The sequence below is a fragment of the Manacus candei genome, unplaced genomic scaffold (genome assembly GCF_025592945.1).
Source record: "Manacus candei isolate 608988 ecotype Guabito, Panama unplaced genomic scaffold, ASM2559294v1 h1tg000095l, whole genome shotgun sequence".
Classification (NCBI taxonomy): domain Eukaryota; kingdom Metazoa; phylum Chordata; class Aves; order Passeriformes; family Pipridae; genus Manacus; species Manacus candei.
Genome location: NW_026138143.1, coordinates 2,981,152 through 3,005,861, shown reverse-complemented (window position 1 = coordinate 3,005,861; position 24,710 = coordinate 2,981,152). Strand labels below are relative to the sequence as shown.

At 36.3% G+C, this 24,710-nt stretch overlaps 1 protein-coding gene across 20 annotated transcripts in view; it reads right to left on the bottom strand.

The window, feature by feature from the left end:
• Positions 1-24,710, bottom strand: part of ARPP21 (cAMP regulated phosphoprotein 21) — a 288,954-nt gene that overhangs the window by 91,122 nt on the left and 173,122 nt on the right. For 16 of the 20 annotated variants that reach the window (XM_051768567.1, XM_051768564.1, XM_051768580.1 and 13 more), the window contains 8 exons: positions 12,687-12,855; positions 10,834-11,039; positions 9,955-9,990; positions 8,959-9,048; positions 4,699-4,843; positions 3,385-3,463; positions 2,042-2,101; positions 991-1,131 (listed from right to left, as the gene is read on the bottom strand). In XM_051768567.1, coding sequence (XP_051624527.1) covers positions 991-1,131; positions 2,042-2,101; positions 3,385-3,463; positions 4,699-4,843; positions 8,959-9,048; positions 9,955-9,990; positions 10,834-11,001 — 719 coding nt within the window. In that variant the 5' untranslated portion in view covers positions 11,002-11,039; positions 12,687-12,855. Of the gene's footprint in view, positions 1-990; positions 1,132-2,041; positions 2,102-3,384; positions 3,464-4,698; positions 4,844-8,958; positions 9,049-9,954; positions 9,991-10,833; positions 11,040-12,686; positions 12,856-12,940; positions 13,012-14,913; positions 14,939-24,710 lie in introns of those variants that run through there. The other 4 variants (XM_051768562.1, XM_051768571.1, XM_051768570.1 and 1 more) reach the window with 3 other exon arrangements.

Below are 24,710 nucleotides of genomic sequence, written 5' to 3'. Positions count from 1 at the left end.
ATACTCTCTACAACTGGATACAAATAAATCATCTAACTACTGGATATATAAATGAAATAAATATTTTCATTTCTCCTACTAATTGAATACAGGGAGTACACAATTTTCAAGCTGGCCTTTCCTGTTCCAATACCAGATACCAAAACTTCATTACTCAGTTGTAATTACTTCCTCTTCATGATGTAGTTTATAGGTAGAGAGTGAGAGGAAGGCTACATTTAATACACATAAGGCACTTGGTAGAAAAAGTGATGCTGATTGGGCAAGGACACATTACCGCACCTTTGCTGAATTAGCCAGGGACCTTCGTATAAAGTTTTTGCTGGCTTTATACCGGTTCATGGAGGAGCACATAATGCATGCCAGCACAAGGTTAACCTGCCAGGAATTTTCCAATGCATTTGAACCATCAGAAGGAATTTAAATTTCACCAAAACACTGTGGTCAAACAGTGAGATTAGAAGAGAAAATATAGTGGAAGCAGAAGGGGATAAGAAAAAAACAGAATGAATGGTGACAGTTGGTGGAGGGAACCATATCCTAAATAATCGGGCTGGACAGAAAATGATTCTTGAAGCAGGGAGAGCCAGTACAAGGAAAGAGGCAGTCTTCCAAATATGTTTGGGTTATTTAGAAATATAGCCCTATGGTATCAGGTGACATATAAAGGAGATTATTTTCATAGCAAAATGCAGCACTAAGGAATCAGGAAAAGTAATACTCCAAGATACTGTGATAAATTTCTTGCAATAGACCAGTTAGGTTGATTTCTCCTTATATATCCTTATATCCTTATATAACCTCACAATGAAAGCCCTGTCCTCCCCTTCCACCCTAGAAAACAATAAACAGCACTCACTCTTGCTAAAAAAATAAATTAAAATATATATAAAAAATTACACCACGCAGTCATGGTACAAACCAGCTCTTGTACTGTGAAAGGGAACAAGGAAAAACACATCAGTGTTACACAGCAGTAGCAATACTTACATTCTTGTATTGCTGGTCTTGTTGATAATTACAGATTTTCCAGTCTGATCCACATTGTGATCCATTCCAAAGTAAGCTGCCACTCTGTGCACTAGCATCCTCTGATACGAAGACATCTGAGGGAACTTTTTATAGTGATTACTAGGAAAAAAGAGAACAAATAGCATTGATAATTACATTTCCCTCTGAGCTATAAATAAATGAAAATAGCAATACATTTGATAATTCAGTGGACAGAAATCTAACTTAAAATTTCTCCATTGCACATTTACATATAAATGTTTGCTACAGGAAGGCTGGAGGGAAAAAAAAAAAGGAATTAATTTTAAAATTTCTATAAGTGCATTTCCACGTGCTACATTGAGACAAACAAAGCTCATGCTTCATGGTACCTAGTGAGTATTCTGTGTGTTGGGAGGAACTCATCTGCTGACCGCCCCACCCCCCACATACACACTCCCTGCTCAACCAAACCTACAGATTTGTAGAGACACTGGCAACAGCTTTGTGCCTTTCTCCCAGAGGTCAGATGCAGGATGATTCTGGAAAGATCTTGTTTGGCAAATATTCCTTTTTTCTCTATTACTGACAAAATGCTTATTTCCCGTCAGCATAATTTCTTCCTCTGCGGCTATTCTGACTCTCCATTTTTAAAGCTGCAGAAACATTTTATTATAAAGAGCTAATGATAACAAGAATCCCTCCACCCAAGTTCAGTTTTATTTTCCAATGCATTAAAATAATATAGCACAAAGGAAGAGACAAGAGATAACACCCTTGATTATTCTCTACACTAAAAGCTTTAATTATATTTTCGGATCTAAATGAGCGGAGCCAGTGCAATTATAACACAATGAAAAGCAAAAGGTTTTCATTTACATCTACCGTATTTTAAGCAATACCACCACGTGTCAGGAAATAAAAGCCTGCTCTTGCAGCGTGCCAGTAACAGTCCTCAGGAGCACTGTGGTCCATACGAGCGAATCCCTCGCACAACTCACATTGCAACAAAAGCACGTGACTTAATAACCAAGTGTGGAACTCGACTTACTTGTTGTCACTAATAAAATCAATAATTTCCTGTTCCATTTTCAAGAGTATCATTCTGTCCCTGTCAAAAAGAAACGCAAGGAATTGTACCATCAACTATCAATAGACATTTTAGAGGAAAAATTAATATATCAGCATTTGAAAGGCTATTTTGCAAGCGCTGTCAGTCATCTTGATTAAAAATGAAACGTGCTTTACCCTGGCTCATGTGGAAAGGACTGCAGCCTGCTTTGCTGCAGCTTTGCAGACATACACGACAGGCTCTGCTCTTCTCTGAGCTCAGCTATGGTCTGAAAGCACTTCTGGCCACAACAGGCTGCAAACAATGTGTTGCAGAGAAAGATCTGACTGCTATGGATAGTTTTGGTCCTTTTTTCACCTCTTTTTTGATGGAAAATGAGACTTCCAGCTAACCTAGCTCTTTCACAAGAAGAGCTGCTACTCACAGAAATTTTCAACATTTTGCCTGAGACATATCTTCCACGGGGCATTGATTTGCTGCAAGAAGACTGGACATATCCAATCTAGTTAGAGAGTACAACAGAGAACAACTCCCTTGAACTATGGCTCCCAGGAGGCAATGCCACAGTATTTCTCAGTCAAAAGCTCTGTTTTCAACTGGAAGGTCCCAGATATTCCTTTTTTTCCGTGCTCTCCTGCCAAAAACATTCAAAAATTTCCCCAGTGTATTTCACACATTTCTAAGGTTGACAGAGTCCCATCACTCCTTAGTTCTTCTGAACTTTCTCATTTTGCACAGATAAAGCAATTGAAGGACCTTCCATCATCTATATAAGAGGTTATGCAAGTTCTCCTATAATTGCAGAATTACATGGTACCTATTTAGCAGATCCAATTGAAATGAAGGATAAAAATCACAATGTATAAAAATGTTACAGATCCTTCCTTAGATGTTTAGAGGCAAATTTAATGATGAGATGGGCTTGTAGCTCCAAATGACAACTATGGGAATACTGAGAGAAGAATTTGGCACTGTGCACAGGATTTTAATTGTGTGCAGCACAATTAAAGGAAAGCTATTTTATATTCATATAGAAATCTCCAACCATAATAATGTATTATTGCAATCACCACATAGAGCTGTATACAAGAAGGTAAGGACAAAGACCAGATGTTAAGTGAAATTAAGCAGTGGGTGACTGGATCAAGGAGTAGAAGTTGATGACTTTTTATAGCATTTCTCTCAGTTAACAGCCTACCTTCCTTTACATTTTGCCTCATAACCATCTCCAGAACAAATAAAACACAGTGTACAGTTATGGGAAGTCAAAACCTGCCACCTATAATTGCAGAAATACCAGCTCTAACACAGGAAATACCTACCTGGGGTTATTCTTTAATGTGTTAATGAGAAACTCATGCAAATCTATGCCTGTTGAATCTGTATACTCTTGACTGCAATCTGAAAAATAAAAACAAACACCCTCCACTCATTTATTTCATTTCAACAGTTACAATTAAGCGACGCTATAAATCAAAATCCCTTTTCCAGCAATAATCTGAAAGCACATGCTCTGAAAGTGTTCATTTGGAGTTCAGCCAAGAGGGATCTACATTCTGAAGCATCAAGTGGACATTCATGGTTCCTCTGTACCACTCCACCGAGAACACAGCACCAAAACTAAACATTGAAAGAAACTGCAGGTTTTTTAAAAACACAGAAAACCTTCAACCCCATTCAAGATCCTGCCAAGTTCTTCCTTTAAACCACTAAAACAAATTTTTAAAATGAGGAATAAAAAGTTCTATTCATCAATGTGTCTTTGTATCCCTTAATAAATGTCGTACACGGTAAATGAGGAATCATGCCAGTAGGAACTCTATTTGCATTAACAGATTGAAATCCAATGACACCTGGGAGTGGGCAGGTAATAGGGATGCGTGACAGTAGTCAGAATTAGTGTTTCAGTATTATCTCCTGACTCAAAAGTAAACACAGATCGTCATGTTGGCGTGAACTGTGAGAGCTCCACTGGAGTCAAATGACTGTTCACACCAGCTGCAGATCCACACTCAGGTAGGCAATGATTATTTTGAGAGATTACACTGCAACTGTATTCCATGGATTAATAAAAAGATTTAAAAAACAATAGTAAATTTAGATACAAGATCTTTCCTGAATAAGTCTTACTAGGTGATAATAGTAAATTGCAATGCAGGTTGAATGCCAAGGATGGATTTCCTTACAGCATTTAAGATAAATACTCCAGGAGAGAGGAACAATAGTAAAGAGGATTACTCTCTACTGCCTACACTGCACAAATTACATGCCAATATATTATCATTAATCTGGAAAAAAACATATTAGTGTCCTACACTTACTATATAATCACATATATATTTATATATTTATGTGTTTATACCAATATGGTTAAGTATTCAAAAGATTGCTTTTACATTAATGAAAACTAATAACATCTAATATCAAACCTCAGTTTGGAAGGTTTCTTCACTCTCAAAGCCTGATGTTTGTATGGAAAAGGTTCTCATGCACATACATTTCAGGTTCTGAATTTTCTTAATATGAAAACACTCCTACTTATATATTTATACACAAATAAATAAATACATGCTTATAAAAATATATGATCCTTTCTACAACAGTAATCATAACAATTTAAATATTTTTAAGTTCACCTTTTGATAACATTCTGATCTTGTTTTTTTCACTGTTTTTATCTTTATTTTTATCCTTCTCTTTTTCTTTCTCGGAGTCATCTTTATTATATTTATCTTCTTCTTGCAAGCTAGGAAAACTGGAAAGCTGTAGTTGGATTGATTCCTGTTGGGAAAAAAAAGATAGATAAATTATGGGCCAGATTCAGTAAGCTTCCAATGGCTTCCAACCTGCAGATATTGGCATTAAACTACGTGTAGCTAGAAAAGCTGAAGCCAGATACATTTCTTTCCTATTTGAAAAATGAGGTTTTTTTTAGCCAGGAGAGTAATGACATCTTAGAGGCCAAATTCTACTAGTAAGTAGGTATTTTTTCTCTAATATTTGAATACTATAAAATGTTAGTCTACCTATATTAAGGGCACTATATTATGCTCCACTTCAGTAATACTCACTTAAGAGTTATTAAAACAATGAAATACATTTTACATGGGTTTTCTTAATTAATTTTATAATTTAATACTACACGCGTTAAGTGATGATCAATGGATGGATATCTGAAAAATATCACTTCTTCCCCTCTCTAGAAAACCTGCAGTTTCATATGAACTGTTTTGCACATGTAAGTGCAGTATCAGCTAGACTGAGCCTTCTGGGTCTGATAGTTGAAGAGTGCCAGCAAATTATATACTCAGTTGTATACAAGAGGACATACTAACTAATCAGGTACTTTACATTTAAAGACATATGGAGATGTGCCTTTAGCAAAAGAGGTGAAATGTGCACTGTGATCTTTCAAGTACATTATAGTAAGTGAACTTCTTTAAGGCATCATGAGTTTTATCCTCAAAAAGTCAGTATTTCAGAGACTATGAGTCCCTTTGAAAGCATGCTTCAGCTTTTAAAAGTTAATTAAAACTCAGAATTCAAGCTGGTTTGCATTTTCTGATTTTCCTTAAAGAACTTGTTTTTCCCTGCTTACAATATTACTTTATACCAGCTTTGTTTTAACAAAACCCAAATTGTTTTCTTTTGAAGTTACCATGGCACAATCTACACATTTCAAGAAATCTTAAACTGGTTGGACAAACTTGAAGGAAGCATACTTCTGTGTTTTATTCTTTTAAAGAAAAACAAAAGTGCTCAAAGTAATACTATATGATTAAGTAGTGTAAAAAAAGCACATTTGAAGTAAGCTGTCACAAAACTCCCTGGTAAAGTGGTTTTCTTTAATAGAAGAGAGTCCTGCATGCCTGATAATTTTTTGGCATTATGTTAATAAAAACCTATATCACCAATACTGGAGAAAATTGGAGTTTCTTGAATGCTAGTAAATTCCCTTCCTTCACAATTTTTCAAAGTATACTAGCATACCAAAAGAGTAATAGAAAACATTAAAGTAAGGGGTGGTTTTTTAAACAACCAGACCATTATGAATTCAAAAAATGCTTCCAGTAATTATTACAAATTTTACGTTTCTGAATTCTTTAAAGAACTACAAATCAGCCATCACAATACATGTAAGACAAGCTCCTAACAGAACGGGATATCAGCATAAACATGTCACAGTAAGACAGAAATTGGTAACTTCTCAGCTGAATCATTACTGACTTTTTGTGAAGTTTGAATGTTGCACAAAAGACTTGAGATGAAAAGCATTGTAAAAGAGAAACAAAACCCTGGACCCAAAATTTAACCTGACCTACCATCCTTAGTCCCTACTTCTGTTACTTTTGGCTGACAGTATTAGCCAGAAATTGAGCCTACAGAGGGAAGGAGTGGGATTCCTGGTCATTTGAGGTAAGGCTTCATAGAAAAATGTTTCCTAACCTGCTCAGTTGTGCTCAGAAGACTATCGCTATGCCTACTTTCTTTCACTTCAAATGGCAGTTCAATTTCTCTTCAAACAACAAAGTTTGGATCAACCACTGCTAAATGACCCCAAAGGATAACTTTTGATTCCAGGCACTGCCAGAAGCAGAGCGACTTGTGCTGCTAGCTTTTCAACAGGAGAAAAATGTAACTGGCCATGCTGTTCCCAGGATATTAATCCTAAGCTTCACAGTGGTTCTTAAAAATGCACATATGAAAATGATGGACTTTACAATCATATGAACACAGCACACGTATGAAGATACAGTAGATACTGTTTTACATGTAATGTAATAGTGATGTATCCGCACTAGAAGAAACACACAGAAGGGTTGTAGAGTCGTGAAAGCAAGCTACTGTATATTTTCTTAGATTTTTTATTGATTTTTCTCAATAGTAAAATACAATGTTAATAAATACATTGATACAAGTATAGAGAACAACAAAATAAATAATCAAATTGCAATAATACACTTCTTGGTCAATAGTATAACATTAAAGGCAACATTTCTTTTAAGTAAGGACACAGCGAACCATCAGGTAAGCATTCAAGATCAAGTAATACAGGTAAACAAATTTTTTCCTTATACAGGAAAATGAAGGCAAGTATCCAAATATAAATACAAACATCAAGTCTGCAGTACAATCCATACTCAGTAGTTCTGGCAATGTACCGTACATTCTCTGGTAATTAATTCCCTGTGGTTTGTAAACCATTAAGATAAAATAATACTTTAAAAATTTTAAAAAAAATAATTCCAAACCAAAAAATAAGCTATTTCTCCTCTAACGTGAAAACAAAGGAATTTGGATGGCATAAAACTTCCTGTATCCTTCAGCCAACCCAAGGAGGAGCCTGCAGGTCCAGCTTTCCATGGCAAAGCTGAGCCACATTCATTAGTAAAAGGTCAGTGAGAGCAAAAGGGCAATTCCTATCAAATTAATTACACCAAGCCAATTGTGTCTTTAGGAAACAGATGCTGGGGTCAAAGGAGACATTTCATCTCCCATAAATATTTTAAGACAGTCAAAGAAATCTTTGCCACAGCTGGTCAGTCAGGTAAGATCAGAGGCTGTGTGTAACAGGAACTCCTCCTCTGCCTGGTGTAAGGATAGGGATTTTGCCTCAACACCTGCCAGTCTCTCTGACATTTAGTACAGGTCCTGTGCAGTACATTATAAACTACCAGCAATGCTTAATACAATCTCTTTATATTGTTCTCCTTTTCATTCTCCAATAAACAATAGAAAATACAAATAAAATCAGAACAAAAGCCACGCATTTTGAGTAACGCAAGTCAAGCAGAAAGCATCCTACCTACAACAGAACAACTGATAAAATAACCTGCTCATCTACTGCATAAGCATCATTGTAGAGCAGTAGAACATGTAGATGTCCTGCTGCTAAACAATTTGGTTTTTGGTCTTTCAAAAAAATTAAAAAAATAGAAAAACCTCTCCTTACTTATGAGCTAAGAGGAGAGAAAGATTTGTTTCATTTCAAGTCAATAGAGGAAACAGTGAGAAAGTACACTTAAATGTCTTTTTTTTTTTTGTGCTAAGCTCACAAGAAGCCACTTGCTCAAGCTCTCTTGATAGCCAGTCTCAACTGTACATAAACATCTCATAAATTATAGGCAGTATTCACGATATTTTCAGTTTAGGTTAGTTGGGGTTTTTTAAGCCTTGCTCTCACTAGGCAAGCAAAGAGGAGTAACTGAGGCTTAATTTTTGCTTTTTGCAGTACTTTTTGAAGTTAGTCTACAAAGACTGCCACCAGTGTTATTGTCCAAGGTGAGGGGCGCAGAGGACAGAACTCTACCAGCTGCTGGGAATACAACACTACCAGTACAGATAAACTCAAATACACACTTTTTGATAGAGGATAATTTACATCAAGAGTTTAGAAAATGAATGCCACTCAGTAGGAAGCATCCTTGGCTCTATCAAGGTATTTTAGAGAGCAAAGGACATTTGAATTTTATGTGAATGGGCACACTGATATGAACTGGAGTCTTAGAGGAACCAGAAACCAGAGCATATTCATAACTGTATTTGGTGCAGCCTCGAAAGAGATAGCCTTAGAGACAAGAACATATTAATATTCTTTTTGATTGTTACTATTTTTTAAAAATTTTAATATCTGAATACTTTTGAATTCTTTTCCATTTGCTGAAATTTTCAGGGGGTCTGGAAAAAAAAGCAAACAACACCCTGTGATATAGTATAAAACTAATATTTCAAAATAAAGTTCACGCTAAACCAGACAACTCCATAAAAACATGTTCACTGCTGGATGTAATTTTTCCCCCAAGAAAGACACCGTTAAATGCCCAATTAAATAACACAACCATGCAACTGAAGATGGAGGTCAACCATGCAGCTAACAGCAATGACTGCAGATGTACCTGATTATCATGAAGATTTTCTGCTCCCTGACGAGGGGACGACTCCTCACACACAGCAAGACTCCGGACAAGTTTTCCTTTAGCTCCTGACTGAATAAGAGACAGAGAAAACAAAACAGAAAGCACTACTACTGACCCCAAGTCACATAATTTGCCCAAATATCTGCCTAAATATCCCAAATAACAACTAACCACCCCCTCAGCAAAAATGCATCTGCCTTCAATGTGGATAGAAGAGGATTCTAAGCAGTGACCCATTTGCCACAGGGAAGGTGAAAGGTTTCTTTTTTCCTTTTAATCATTTCTGCTACAGTTCACTCACTTCCACCAAAAATTGTAACTGCAAAGAACGGATAATCCAATACTGAAGGTAATTTAACATAAACTCAAAGGTTCCTTTTGTCATATGGTTTGGGTTTTTTGTTTTTTGGGGTTTTTTTTGAGGGTCCCTCCCTTTCTTCTAGTAGTACTATATCCAAGGAACACGGACAATAAAATGTGCAGGTGCTATGGATCTGCACTTGAAAAATTAAAAGAAGTTTTTAGGGTTTCATTTGTTCCTAGAAGTTCCTTCCCATCCCTGCCCCCACCCTCTCCCCCCCTTAGGGAACTCAGCAATCTCTGCTTCCTTCTGTCAAGATTAGTCCATTAAAATGGACTTAAAATTCTAAGAGAAACATTAATTACTAAAGCAAAAGGAATGTACCTTTTCCTTCTCCAGTGGTGCACAGAAGCACACATGCTGTCTAACACAAGCACACAGCAAGCCCAGCAGCATAAAAGTATGATGGATAAAGGGCAGTCTGACACATTATATTTAGAGGCAGTCTGCCTTTGTGCAACAAGAATACGGGGTAAGGGGCAGAAAAAAACCCACAACATAAACAAAAAAACCAACCACACAAGAAAGGCTACCATTCCAACTGCAGGTAGACATTTAATTGAAATTCTTCATCCTGTTGTGGCATGCAATTCCAAACAGAGATAGACCCTTACCTTAGATCTCTTTTTCTGCTGATTTGCACCTCGTTTCTGGGTATAGCAAAAAAAGAGCAGTTATCACTTCAGTGGAAAATGGGCATGACAAGAGCTTTACCAACATATAGACTCAATCACTTCTAAATGACATTTTAAATCAGTTTCTGACTGCAAAAGCAACTTCCTCAAACCCTGTCTGAAAAGCAGGGAAAATTAAGAATCATCTCTGCTTATAATTATTCATTTTATGAACAGGTATAAACAAGAGAAAATACACTGCACAGTGTTCTGCAATTTTGGATATAACAACAAGGTAAGAAAAGGTATACTTAAGTAAATACTCCCCCTCTCCAAATTCCTCTTAAATTGTAGAGTCCCCCTTTATTTTTATATTTGATTGAGCAAAAAGGATTAAAGCTCCCTCATCCGATAAAGGTTTCTTATCAAATTACCTTCTTAGGCTTTGCATAACAACTTTTTGTTGGTAGTAACACCTACAAACCAAACCACATATTAAGTAGTTATTCATTAGTATTACCTGTAAATTCATGAGATTAAGGTAGTTTTCTAAATCCTAACAAGGTAAAACAGTCAAATATTTCACAAAGTTTTAACACAGATGTCTAGAAATAAACTTCTCAGAAAAAGTAATAACAGGGACAGCAGCCTAAAGAGCTTGAAAAGTATAACAAATAACAGCATTTTATAGCAAAAAAAAAAAAGAACCAAAAATAAAAACAAATAAATAAATAATTTCAAAAGGAAAAATAGAAACAGTCTCAAAATCATAAGAGAAAAAATAAGGGAAGTGTAGGCAATGAAAGAAATCACAGAAATGGAAAAGCAATGGTATCCCATTGATATTTTAACATGCCCATTTCACTATTCCTGTCTTACCTGCTGCTCTGTCTTGGAATCGCTGAGCTTCTCCTCCTTCTCCTCTACTTCTGAGCTTTCAGATTTATTAAGAATACAGTTGTCTGGATTGGCTTCGGAGATGGCAGTCTCCTGCTCTTTTGCAGCTTCCTCTGCTGTCTCCTGGTTCAATTTACCTTGCTCAGACATTCTTCCAGACAGAAATTAAAATAACAAGATTTGGTGACCTGAAAGGTCATGTTATCACGACACAAACACACACACACACACAAAAAAAAAAAACCACAGGGGGTGAATTTTTTTTTTTATTTCCCAGTTGCGTTTCCTTTATAAAAAAAACTAAAATGTGCGCTCAGGAGTGCAAAACTATGTATGTCCCGGCTGAAGAGACACACTGAATCCATAATATTGGGTAACAGCAGAATTGTGCCAGGTTAAGCAAGCAGATCTCTAATTAAACAGTCTTTGTGCAGAGCAGATATAAGGTACGGTGCTGTGACAACCCAGCCCAGCCCCAGGACTGCCAAGGTGCAGGCAGGGAGAGTGAGGCACTCTGCTACAGAGCTCAGTGGTACTAAGCAGGAAGGACCCATTCAGACTTCTAGGTGTATTGCATTTCAGTGCTCCCCTCCCCTAATCTTTTTTCCATTTTTTTTCTTTAATAAAAGATAATAGCCAAACAAATACAAATAAAAACCAAGCGTGAGCAACAACACTTTTTAGCACTCGAACATGAGTTTTATGCATAGCAGAAGCCATGGTGCTCATTACCACTTTAAATATATACATATATATATATATAAATTAAGAGCTAATCATTCAAGATAAATATGAAATCTAAATTTGGCTATAAAGTTCCCAGGGTCAACATTTTCAGGGATCAAACCAACAGCTCCATTATTAAAACCCTAATCCTCTTCCCCAACTCCATATCATTCTCCAGTACTATGAAAATCCTACAGGAAGCTCTTGGCAGGTACTTCTAATGAAGATATCTTAACCGAACTACATTTACTCTCAGCTCACAACAGGTTGTTGTACAGAAGCTTTAAAGGCTTTTCAAAGTTAAAGCCTATTATTATTTTCTCTCTCTTTTTCTCTCTCTCTCTCCCCCCCACCTCTCTCTTGAAGCCTCTCCCACTGATCAATTGTCAAATCAGACTCATGAATAATTTAACTTTTCTTTCTCCGTCCATTTGGCTTAAGAAGCATCTTCAGGAAAAACAACTGTGGATGAAAAACGGAGTTATTTCAGAAAGGGTCTTTTGCAACACCTTGCCATTTCTCAACAATGAAACAGTGGCTATTAAGCAAAATCACACTTTGTCATTTTTTTTTTACAGTTTGAAATTAAACATTCAACAGATCTGGTATCACTTACCTTTACTTTTTTTTAAGCTATGTTTTAAATGAAAAAAAACTAAGACATACTTTTTCCAGTTTTCGCTTTTGTTTTCACACTATAAGCAAATAAAATTTCCTATATAATCTCCCTGTTAAAGAAGGACTGTGGATTCACAAGAAATGAAGCCACATGGTTCACAAACAAACTGACTGGAATCTGAAACTCACAAATTAGCTCACAGTACAACAAGTCAAGCTTCAAGGTATTCACCTTCCTTCCACCACTCTCCCCAAGAGGGCTGATGATACTGGCTACTCTACAGTTACAATTGAAACTTGAACCACTTAATGAAAATTCAGAACACGATGTGTGGCAAGACCTTTAACTGGGCAGTTAAATAATCCTTAATTTGTTAAGATTTTCATCAAGAAATGCACACACTCTTCATGAACTTGCAGCTCATTGACATGCTTACACAGTGTTCAGAAAAACAATGAGTCACATGAGCTGCACGAAAGAAGCCATTTACCTGAAAAACTGCTATAATTCCCACTGTCTTTCTCGTGTCTTCTGTTGCTCTTTGCTGGTTAAGTCCAAACAAATTATCAACGACAACGTGAGTCCCATGTCCCCATTAACAGTTCAGAGGGCCAATCTCCATTCTGGTCCTTCAGAGAGCTTGATGCACCATAGTCAACCTGGAAAAGACGAAAAGTAAATAACAACATCGGTAATGATCATGGCACAAGCTAAGGATGTAATAGATAGGACCAGCTTTCTAACACTAATGACCAGCTTCAAGCAAATCACTTTCACAGCTTGATCCAGCTCCACCTGTCTCAAAACTGCCTGCTTCTTCTCTAATGAAGGCTAGAGCCGGCTGTTCAAGTCATAACAGCTCCTACGCAAGGAGCTAAAATTAACAATTGCATTATGCGCTGAAGATTACTCATTTCAATTTTAACCTTTTTTAGTGAATTCCAGCACTTTTCATTAAAAAAAAGGCATATATACATATTTATATATAAGCTCATCTGTTTGCTTCAACAGAAATCAATGAGAGCATGAGGAAAAATTATTTTCCTACTCTTTAACTATGGCTTCTGCTCCAATTAAAATTTCAGTAGTCAAACACTATTGGAAAAGAAGCTAGGTGGGTACTTTTAGAGAGTGACCTGCTTTACTGGGGTAGTGAATAGAGATGTTCATTTAATAAGCCAAATAAAAGCTGAAATGATCCAGAATGGGAGGAGGAGGAGAAGGAAAAAATCCTATTCTTTGAACAACAGCCACCAGAAAAACTTTCATTTGAGGCACTGTGCGAGAAGGGAAAAGCAGACCTCCAGGTTATGGCTTGGAAAATAAACCTAAAGAGAGTTGCCTCAGCAATGCAATTTATGCTGTTCATCAAGATTGTGTTTGCCAGCTGAATAGTTGATTTAACAGAAAACGAGCATTTTAGGATGAGTCGGACTGATTTACAAGCCATGGCCACGTGCTGAACTGTCTTGATACAACAGGCACCTCTTCTCAAGGCTTGAATGTGAGTCACAGTTGAAGCAATCAGTGCAGGCACACAAAAACAGCAACTACGAAGCACGAATCATTCTATTCGGGGGGAGGGGAGATGGGGAGAAAAATAGACAACAATAAAATCAAAAAACCTGAAAATCATCTCACGTTGTTAGACTCCCTCTTTCTGCGGCATGTTTTACACTGTGCATGACTGCAATTGCTCTACAGCATGTGCACTGGAACTCACCATGTGAAAAGAGCTGGATTTGATGTGCCAGAAATGGAATTTAGCTTTTCAAAAAAAATCAAGTCCTGCTCTCTCTGGGAGCCCCAGTGCACAGTGGAGACCAGCAGGCAGTTCTGTAAATTACCACTGCCATTCTGCAAATTTATGTACATAACAATATTTCTTTTTCTCAAACCACTTAATAATTTGTACAGAGTCACAAAAAATAAGTCTTCCCGCTAGCTTTTTGGTATTTCTTGCAGGACTTTTTTTGAAATTTTTGCTTATTACAAACATAAGATCACAATGGGAATGGAGGAACAACATGGAAAACTATGCCCAAGCACTCAAGCACATGCAAAAGTATTTCATGGAGACAATGCTCAGAGAGCAAAGAGTGAATAAACCACTGAATGAATATCCTTTCCTCATAACCATCTTCCATCACACTACCAAAAGAGAAAGGGGTGAAAAAAGAAAAATCAATCAAAGCCAATCACAAACCAAAAATCCTAAGGAAGTAGGGTGCATTAAAGTTTCGCCTGGAAAACAGCCAGCCAGGGAATTGACAATTGCAATCAAAACCCTCCAAAACAAACAGACAGATATCTGTACCAAAATCAGGACACACACACAAAAAAATAAAAATTCAGTGTGACCATGTAATGTGAATTAACTATTCATAAAGCAAACAAACAGAGCAAAAACAAACAACAAACCAACCCAACCAAAGGTATCATATACAGCAAGCAAGGAGATCTGCCAAGACTTGGTCTTGTGCCACAGATGCTCAACATCATTTCATCATGCTTTACCAAATACATATTTCTTCATAAAATGAGTTCCCCATATTGTTACATTTAAGGTCGCTGAAGCCAACATCATTTTTCATTGGCAATGTACAAGAAGACCATAGAATCTTAAATTAAAACAACAAAAGCTATCCATAAATTTTCCCAAGAATACATAAGCAAGTGGAAAATAATCTTATAATGTGCAGCTACCACCCTCAAACCTGCAATGACAGTCTCTTAGGATGATTTTTTAAAGAAATCCCTCCTTATTATCTTCTGGGAAATAAAAAGAAGAGAAGAAGTGAGACATATAGCAGTTAAATCGAGCTCTCCACCTTCCCTTAATATAGATTTCCTCCTCCTACATTAGGCAATTTACAAGTGATGACTAATCATTTACATACTACAATACGTAAAATACACTTCTGGTTGTTTGGGTGGGTTTTTAAAGGGACTCAGGTTTCTATAAAATATTTCTGGGCGAGTATAAATAGCAAAAAGGAATCAGTCAGAAAATAGCCTTTAAAAATGAGACATTTATGTTTCCAGAATATCTGGTTATTCGGTGATGAATGCACTTTTTACTATTGTCAGTGCTGCAGTGACAGCACTGCCATGGAAAAACACACTGGATTATTCTTTTCCTTGCGCATCAACAGAAACGTCAGTGATGATTTGACTGACAAAACCTTCAGTACCGAAGTGACGCAAAAGGCTGAACAAATGCACTTCTGTTTTTGATCCTCAGGTAGAAACCGCAAAGCTTGTTGCTAGGCAAAAACTACTTTCTTGATTTGCAAGCGAACAAAATTTCATAGGGGTGGTGGGATCGTAGAAGAGGTCTACAGAGCTTGAAGCAAAATTTCAGCCCCTAATTCCTTAAGCAACTTGAGTATTGCCCATGGGAATGCAACAGAAAATACAGGGGCCCACCAAGTCATCTGCAGGTCCACTTTAATGGAAATATAAGCACCAGTTGCTCAGCATACACTGTGGGATGGCAATGCTGATTTTTTTCTTAAATTGATTTCTTTTCAACAGGATTTTCATTTTAGAAGCTGAAAGTACTACTGAGCTTGAGCAAATACAGTCAGAGCTCAAAGAGAAAGGGATGAAGAAGGCGTGTATGGTCACATACATTCATACAACACATACCACGCAGATTCCAAGAAAAGTCTGTGGGAAGGAATACATTTCATTTAATGCAAGAGTTTAAAGACTATACTCAGAAAAAAAGCTGTCAAAAAAGCAAAGAACAGAAAAACAAGCAAAGACATTAGAAAGCCCTATGCAATGAGCATTTGAGAGGTGACCATCAACTGACATTAAAGAGAGACATCTGATAAAACCATTAGAGCCCACCACAGGTGAGCAAGCCTTTTCTGTATTATATAATAAATGTTTTGATGTTCTCATAGGTATCACATGCTGAAGCAGGCATTTCAAGATCATTATGCTCCCAGGATCAACACGTCCTCTCTCAGGGAGGAGATGAGCAAGCTTTAAGGCCAAAGAGCATAATCTTCACTGAGAGCAGGTAGCAGGCAGGACTAAGCCCTGACAGAATGAAATCCAAGGGTCTTTCTTCAAACAAATCTGCTAAGCATAGAGGTAAACGCCATTTCAACCTGAATGGATCCTGTTACTGAAAACTGACTGATGCTGGCCATATCCACACACCAGGATCCTTCTCATCCCATAGTGATGAGAACCACTTTCATGAATGGTTTGCAGGTAAGACCCCATGAGCTGGAAGCAGAGCTGTCAGTCGTGATTTCCACTATGCGATATATACCTCATTCATACAAGATAGGTTTGACTCATTATAGCTAACTCACTCATCAGACTCCTGGAAACCACTGGAAACAGACCATGGTATTATCGTAAGATTATCAGGAGACACAACTTTCAATACTGACAAACTCTCAAGGCCTAAAGCATAAGCTTCCAGTTATTTGACATTTACTTAAATATTCTAGTTTCTACCATCAAGCAAATCTAAGAGAATTTTGTCTTCATGTTGTCCCCTCTTCATCATCACTAAAAAACCAGATAGAGTAATTGCCTATATTTTCTGCTCCTACGTGCCACAGACATTTTCAAGTAAAAAGTCATTTAGACTCATCCAATAATGGCACTTTAGCAGAGACTGTCAGCAGACAATATTTTTTTTTCCACAGTTACAGAAACATGAGCATCTGCATACAAGCAACAGCACAATGGCCATTGACCAACCTCAAGGAGACCAGCAATCTATCATCAGTGCCAGTGGTGGTCAAATTTGATGAAAACACGGTAGATTGAAATATATTGGACTAGATTTGAGACCTTATGCAACAACCAGTTGTCTTTTAAAAGGCAACTAGATGATATGGAGCAGCATCCCAGCTGAAGCATCTATTTTGGAATAGAACTGGCTCTCCTCCCAGTCTGCACGTGAAACCTGGTATTTAAAAATGACAGCAAGAATGAGAAGAGTTTAACAACCAAAGAAAAAACCCAGAAGTAAATCAACTTTTTGAGGTTTACACCCAATTCCTTTTTTCAAATGGATCCTCTTGTTCTTAACAGATTGCCACCAATATTTTTCCACTTTAATCCTCTATCAGATGACCTCATGTCAATGCCATCATCTTTAGCCAAGTAATAATGATGTTCCCTCCAGCTTGTTGTTTTTCTGCAAAGCTAGAAGCTTTACCCAGGAAAATAAATATAGATGGCCTTTAGGGAGAGTCTGCTTTGCTTTAATACTTTAGAAAAGGCTTGAAAAAAAATGCTCTTTTATCTGTCACAATGATCATTTGAAGTCTTCCAGGATTATCATGAAAAGATATGAGGCTTTGAATGATCTGGCTAATAAATGTCAATCACCCAAGTTTAGTAGGAACTGAGTAACACCCAAACTTTTAACAAGCTAATCAGATGTACAAATCAGTACCACTGGAATGACTTGTTTGCTTTAGCCCAGCCTTCAACACCACCTCATGTATTTCAAACCCATACGCCAAATTGCATCTCATTCCCCGACAAAACCTGACAAATTTCCCTAAAATCAAAGTCATTAAATTAACTGGTCTCACTATTAGGTGGTGGAAAATAGCACAGCACTTGTGACTACAAATACAGGGACAGAGAGCTTCCTAGCCGCCCTTTCAATGTACACAGGTCTCCTTGAAATACACAAGAGTCATTTTCCTTAAATCCTGTAATGAAAACAATAGCCAACATCAGAAAATACACAATTCAAATGGAAAGAGGGACTGAAACTCATCTTCCCAGATAATCAGATCTATTTCTCAGCTATCAAAGATAATTATATCACAGAATCCTCTTAAGAGATTGATAGCCTTCTTTTACAATTAGAGGGGGTCTAGGGAGAATGCTTTAGAAATCTTACTGTAAGGATGCTCAGTAATCTCACTGCCTTGCCAGGACATATTCTCCATTACCCCATTGTACAGATCAACTACTTCCTACATTTTTCTTGTTGTGCCAATAGCTGTTCTTAGGATTAATTAGCTTTACTAATTTCTCAACAGTTTTGTCTTCCTGTAGGAAATAATAACTACATCACCTCATTATTTGTTGTTAGGTTTAAAGAAGCCCATTCCTTTTAATTGCCAGTTAAACAGGTCTACACTGCTATCATTACTATCTACATCTAATCTATTTTTTTAACCACTGACAGTCTGCTTCAATGTTTCCTCCCATTTCACCAGGACTGCACTCTGGACACAGATGTTCTTCCACCTATCAACAGGCAGTGATAAATGCACTAGAGGAGCTCCATTTCCACAAACACTAAAGCCAGTTTAAAGACAGTAAATAACACAAGGACATCCCAGAAGCAGTACTATTGTTTCTATATGAAACACTGATCAACAGCACAGCACAAATGAGCCTGGGTTCCCCACAGAGGGTTCTCAGCAGCACTGAGGGCAACCAGAGCTACTGCAGGGTCCAGGAGCCATCACAGACTGAACTGATGGGGCTACAATATCCAGCATAGGCTGAGATAATTAAAACAGTTTGTGTCATTTCATGATAAACTGCTACACATAATGAAATCTGGAGAATATATAGTTTACATAAATTTAAATTTGACTAGAATATACACACATATTTGAGTTTAATGCAGAAGTTCTTGAAACATTTTTAGTTTCTCTAATTCAAGTTATCCCTACTCTTTCTTCCTTTGATTCCTCGTCTTTGCCTTTTCTATTCTCTCAGGTAACTATGGATTAAGTCTATTTTGCTTTACACACAGGAACTACAAGATAAATTTATTTCTTTACTCAGTTCCTCCTGACTTAAGGACTTGACTAGAAAACCCAAGCACCACATATTTGCATTTTGAGCATATATGCCTTTGAATAATTCAGTCTAACCAGACTGCAGGTAATAAACAAGCCATCTTTCCTCATTCACTAATAAGCAAACACAAACCAGCTGAGTCCAGGGAGAAAAAAAACCCACAACATCCCTATACAAAAGAAAGAAAACAATTTAGTACACTGCTAGCACAGTATTTTAAAATACATAACAATCAGAAATTAGATGGCCCATAACTTATGACCAATTACTTTACACTTCTCCTAACATCACCAGAAGGCATAAACAGAATGAAAAAGCATCAGGAACTGTCCAAGTATCACTGAGTCTCACATATGCTTATCCTGATTTTTTTCTTTCCCAATTTTTATAATATCCCCTATATTTCATCCTGCCATTTCTTGACAAATTAGGTGCATTTTTACTAGCACTAGCTTAATTGGCAAATCCTGAAAGAAAGTAATTGCTAAGAGCAAAGCAGCATTATGCTGATGAAACAGACCTGAGCTTAACAACTAGAATTGCCTTAGCAGACAAACACTGACTGCAAAACAGCAAAGAGATTTCAAATAAGAACTGAAAGAAAAAAAATCCACATTATTTCCCTCCAAAAATCTATTTTGATTACTGGAATAAACATAGTAGCTATTCTTGTTTGTCCCAATACCATTTTCTGAAACAAAACTAGCCTGCAGCAAAAGGAAAATTCTTAATTCCAGAAAAAATCCCAAAAGCTATTAAGGTTAAAAAACAAAACCAAAAACCCCCCATCATACAGTAGGAGACATTTCCCCCACACACTTTGCTGCTTAGAAAAAAATGTAATTATACTCTCCATATTCAAAGACAATTTGTATCAAGCTTGTTTTAATACAGAGTAAGTTTTCTAAGCTCATATTCCAAACAAATCTCTTCTATTAAAGCCAATAAAGGCTAGATACAGACTTTGAGAGTTTCCAGTCCAAAATGATTTTATGCTTTTTAATATATCATTTTATTAATTTATATTTATCAACAATGGAACATTCCTAAAATTTCTTTGATTGTATTTATCAGAAAATATATTGGAATATAAATTACTTGTTGATGACTTCTTTTGTGTATTAGTAGAATTACAAGAGCAACATCCAGTGAGAACAGCTTACACAGACAAGTCTCATCAAGTACACTTATTTTGCTATACACTGGTCTTCTGTCTAAAATCTTATATGATGTATGGACAAGATTTTCATAGTTTCCAATCAAGTCTGGAGATCCCCCATTTTTAACTTTGTCTCTCCTAAGGACTATATTTTCATATCAGATCCACAACCCCTTTTTCTCACTGTTTGAAGACCTTCCAGAGAAAATTAGGGCAGAAACATTATCTTTCTGTCCTAATACTACAGAGAAACCATAAACACATATAACAGATATAAATATCTATATAAAAATGTATATTTTATTTATTTAATCTATATCTCTTTACATTTGAATATACACATATTTGTACTTTATGAAAATACATTAATCCTATTTTGTTGGTTACAACTTTGTCTGGTCTCAGGCAATGCAGTTAAGTAATAAATACCACACATCAGAAATAGAAGCCTTAATCATGTTATGGATTTTATTCAACACTCTATATTGTCATGGTTTCAAAAGAAAATTAAGAAAAATGCCAATTATAAGTTAGAAGTCAAAATGCCTAATGATTAAATGTATGTTATAAAAGCTAATGAAACCATTACATATTTCTGCACAATGCTCCAAGCACTGAAGTGCCAAATATCCTCAACTTTTGCTCACTTGTAGAAATAACAAACAAATCAAGGTTGACCTTTTATCAATTCCCTTGCCATCTGCAGAAATAGAGATCCTCTCTCTATATTAAAACCCATCCTAAGGTATGTACTGATATACATCACATTTCCTCCTTAGCAGCATCATTGCAATATGCTACACATTGCAATCAATTCCTGAAGAAACAAACAAAAACATTCAACTATAAAATACCTATCAGGTATTTATACTGCCACCCTAATGGCCAGAGAGAGGAAAAAATCCTCTTCAGATACAGTTACAATAGTCAAGAGAGAAAAGGCAGAAGCTCAGGTTTACAGAACAGGCACTGCCAGTTCATAGATTTGCAGCTTTGGTTTGAAAAGATCTTGCCAGAAACCCTGTGGTTTCTACATAATGTTTGCCTTTTCCAGTGGGCAATTCCAGGCTCCCTGTGATACTGTGAACAAAAGAAAAGGCAGAAAAAGTGTTTCAATGTCTAACTGTGTTTTTCAGAGAAGAAATTATGATATATTTATGAGAAAGAGCTAAGCACTTTTGTCAAAAGTGTAATTGGCCATTCCACATACACCCAGCCTGAAAGCTTCATGATACACAAACTAATAAAAGAGCACTGAATACATGGAAGAAATCAAATATTCAAGCCAATGTCTCCAAGGAAATGTGCTATTAAATTTAAGCTAGGAAAAAAAAATAAAGACATATATATTTAATTCAAAAGGCCATTCAAAAAAACAAATAAAAAAAAAGTATGGTTTTGAGTACTTTAAATCTTGTTATACAGACTGAAGTCTCCACAAGTTCAAATATGATTTTAAGAAAACTTCTATAATATCAAAAATTGTGTTTACCTGCTGTGAAACAATCTGTCTTACTTGGCACTAAAAACCACTAACTACATCAATGATCTAAAAATACTGAGACTTAAAATACAGGAGAGAGGTGTGGGACCAAAGCTCTACAGCCTGCAATACATTTGATTTCCATTGCAGAATGGCCACATCATCACATTTTTTTATGTGCTCAGTATCACAGAGTAAACAAAAATATGATTATCAAGCACAACATCAAAATGGTAGAGGAGAATATATTGTATGAATTCTGAAGAAGAAAAATGGGGGTGGTAGGACTTTACTGACTATGACAAATTGATAGATATTGGAGATTCTTTAAAGTAAAGGTGTATTTCCAGACTTGCATCCCAGTCTGGCCCTTAAATGAAACTGTTAAACAGGACCTTCATTTAAAAGTTTTTGGAAAAATAAAATGCTTTCATAAAAATTCAAGAAGATGCCTCTAAGATTTCAGAATTTAATGAGTACTTTGGAAATTCAGTTGCCCTAAATTCTGTAACTAAAACTTCACACTGGCTGCTTATGTATATCATAGTGGTCCAGCGACTCTTTTCTTTTTCCATCTAAACATTTTAAAATGTCCATCTGCGAAATAAGTATTTTTCACCTATTTAACCATATTTTGAGTCTAGGCTGACCTTTCCCTTCCAAGAACTGAAACCATCGTGTTGTGTAAAACACCAAGTCTGGTTAATTACTTCTTCATAGGTAACACTATGCTATTTGAGCCTCAGGATTTATCTTGATGCCTTCAAGATTTTCAAAGGCTGATGAAACATGAAACAACTATGAGAAAGGGCAACTCAATAACCACTTCTGTCACTGTTAAGTCCAGTTCTGAGGAACTGTGATCCTTCTTGCAAATGACTCTTCCTAACAAAAAAAGACCTTATCCTTTGCATATTTCATTGTAACATGTCAAAGTGCAATGGCAAGAATTTATGCCTTTTTCTTCTGATATTAAAAATTAAATGCCTGAGAACTTTCCAGAAATGACAATAGAAGCAGTAGCTTAGTGTATGCTTTGCTTAATTTATGACACTCTACAACAAAACAAATCTTTTGGATCAAATACAGATTAAAATCCTGTATCTGCCGCACAATTTGAAACACTGAGAAGAGGGAAAGAGAATTGCAGTTTCACACAGAAGAATAAAGCAAAGTAATTATTCCACAAACAGTATTATAAATGCTACAATATTCAAAATCACACAATTATGAAATTTGGTTTACGAGTAATAATTAAAAAAAAAAAAAAAAATCAAACACCCTCTCCCCTCCCCTAAATCCCTAGTAGATATACTCTGTTTCAAAATGTGGTTAAAACACCCAGGGAGTTGTTATATACAGGTGCAGAGTATAAGCAAGCTTACAGATATTCCAAGTTTAAGCAGATACCAGTAGAAGTACATGTAAATAACCACATACTAGCAACTCTGCTAGAGAATTACTTAACTTTCAATTATGCATGACTTTCAAACAAATCCATACGACTGAGCGAATATTTTCACTCTGTTATGGAAATGAAAAAATTCCAGCCAAAAATACCAAAACTTTTGTTACCATAAGAAACATCTTTGTGACTAAATGAGTAATCATCTGACAGTATAAAAGTTATGGCAATATCTTAAAACAAACTTAAGAGAGGACTTGAAAAACTAACTCTATAACAAAATGTATTTGACACTAACTTCAGCTGCCTTAAGAGATTTCACTTATTTTCCAAAATAATTCAATTAAAATAGTTGTATCTCTGAGAAATGTTCTCTCTCTTCTCCTTAACATTCACACTTCCAGAATGTCTGCTGAGCTGCTTTATGCCAATCAGGATTAACTGAGTTGAACTTTTTCCCTTTTCCTATTGCCATGGCTTCTATGCCACACAGGTGATACTTCACAGCTCTTACACATAAACATTGGCTTTTATACACATGTACTACATACACATAATAACCTCACAACTTTCATTTTCTAAAAGCCCAACAGAAAAGTTAGTAAAATCATTTGAAGCCCTCAAAAAAAGAAAGTATCTAGCAGTAAGTTCAGTGCTGGAATTAAATCCATAGCTGTCATGAGTCAGAGAACTTAAGGGCACTGTGCAGGTTGTCCTTTAAATAGCACAGTAATTTATCTTTAGAAAATATCCATCATTTAGGAAGGAGGAAGCACAGGTCCACCAGCAACTCCTATAAAAGCCAGGTTTGATTCAAGTTGAGAATTGTGTCAGAAAAGCCCTGATCCTTCAGAAAATTCTGCATGCATGGAGATCTGAACACATCTCAAGCCTATGATTGTTACATCTAAGGGATACTTCTTGCATCAGAGAATTAAATGCACAAAACCCCAAGGAACAGTAATACTTCTCTCTTCTTTCTACCCCTCTTCTGAATATTTTTCTCCTAAAAGCGCTGTTGAGTTAGACAGAAAACAAATGTACAATTTAGGACCTCCCTGTTAGAATATGACCATAAAAATACTTGGGTTTATTAACAGTAAACCTCATTTTGACCTATAAACAAGGAGTCCTGAAGCTGTGCCTGTCAGACCTACTGTCTCACAGTACACCTTCCAGCACCAATTCAAGATTATCTGCATTCAAGATTAACACCTGTGAAGCCATGCAAAGCTGTAGTTGCTTTTAAAGCCTAATTTGCCATTTTAACTAGAATTACCAAATAAAATCGGTTGCATCCTCTTTGATGAGGGAAATACTTTTTAATCTGTGTTTATCCAGTATCCTCCACATTTTGACAGGAGCTGCTTCGAGCTACCATAACAGAGGAAACAAGTTCACCAGCCAATATGAGTATGCAGTAAGTATGTTTAGGGATAAAACCAAATATCTACTAAAACTGTAAAACTCCTATTAGCATTCTGTTAATCAGAATACAGACTAAAAAGTAAAGAATAATAATAAATAGAATAAAGACTCTTAAACATTCATTAACCTCCAAGGACACCTGGACACCAAAATATCGCAGACCCATATGAAAATTACAGTTTCTTATCATAAGATACAACTAAACAAAATTTCTGCACTTGAATTCCAA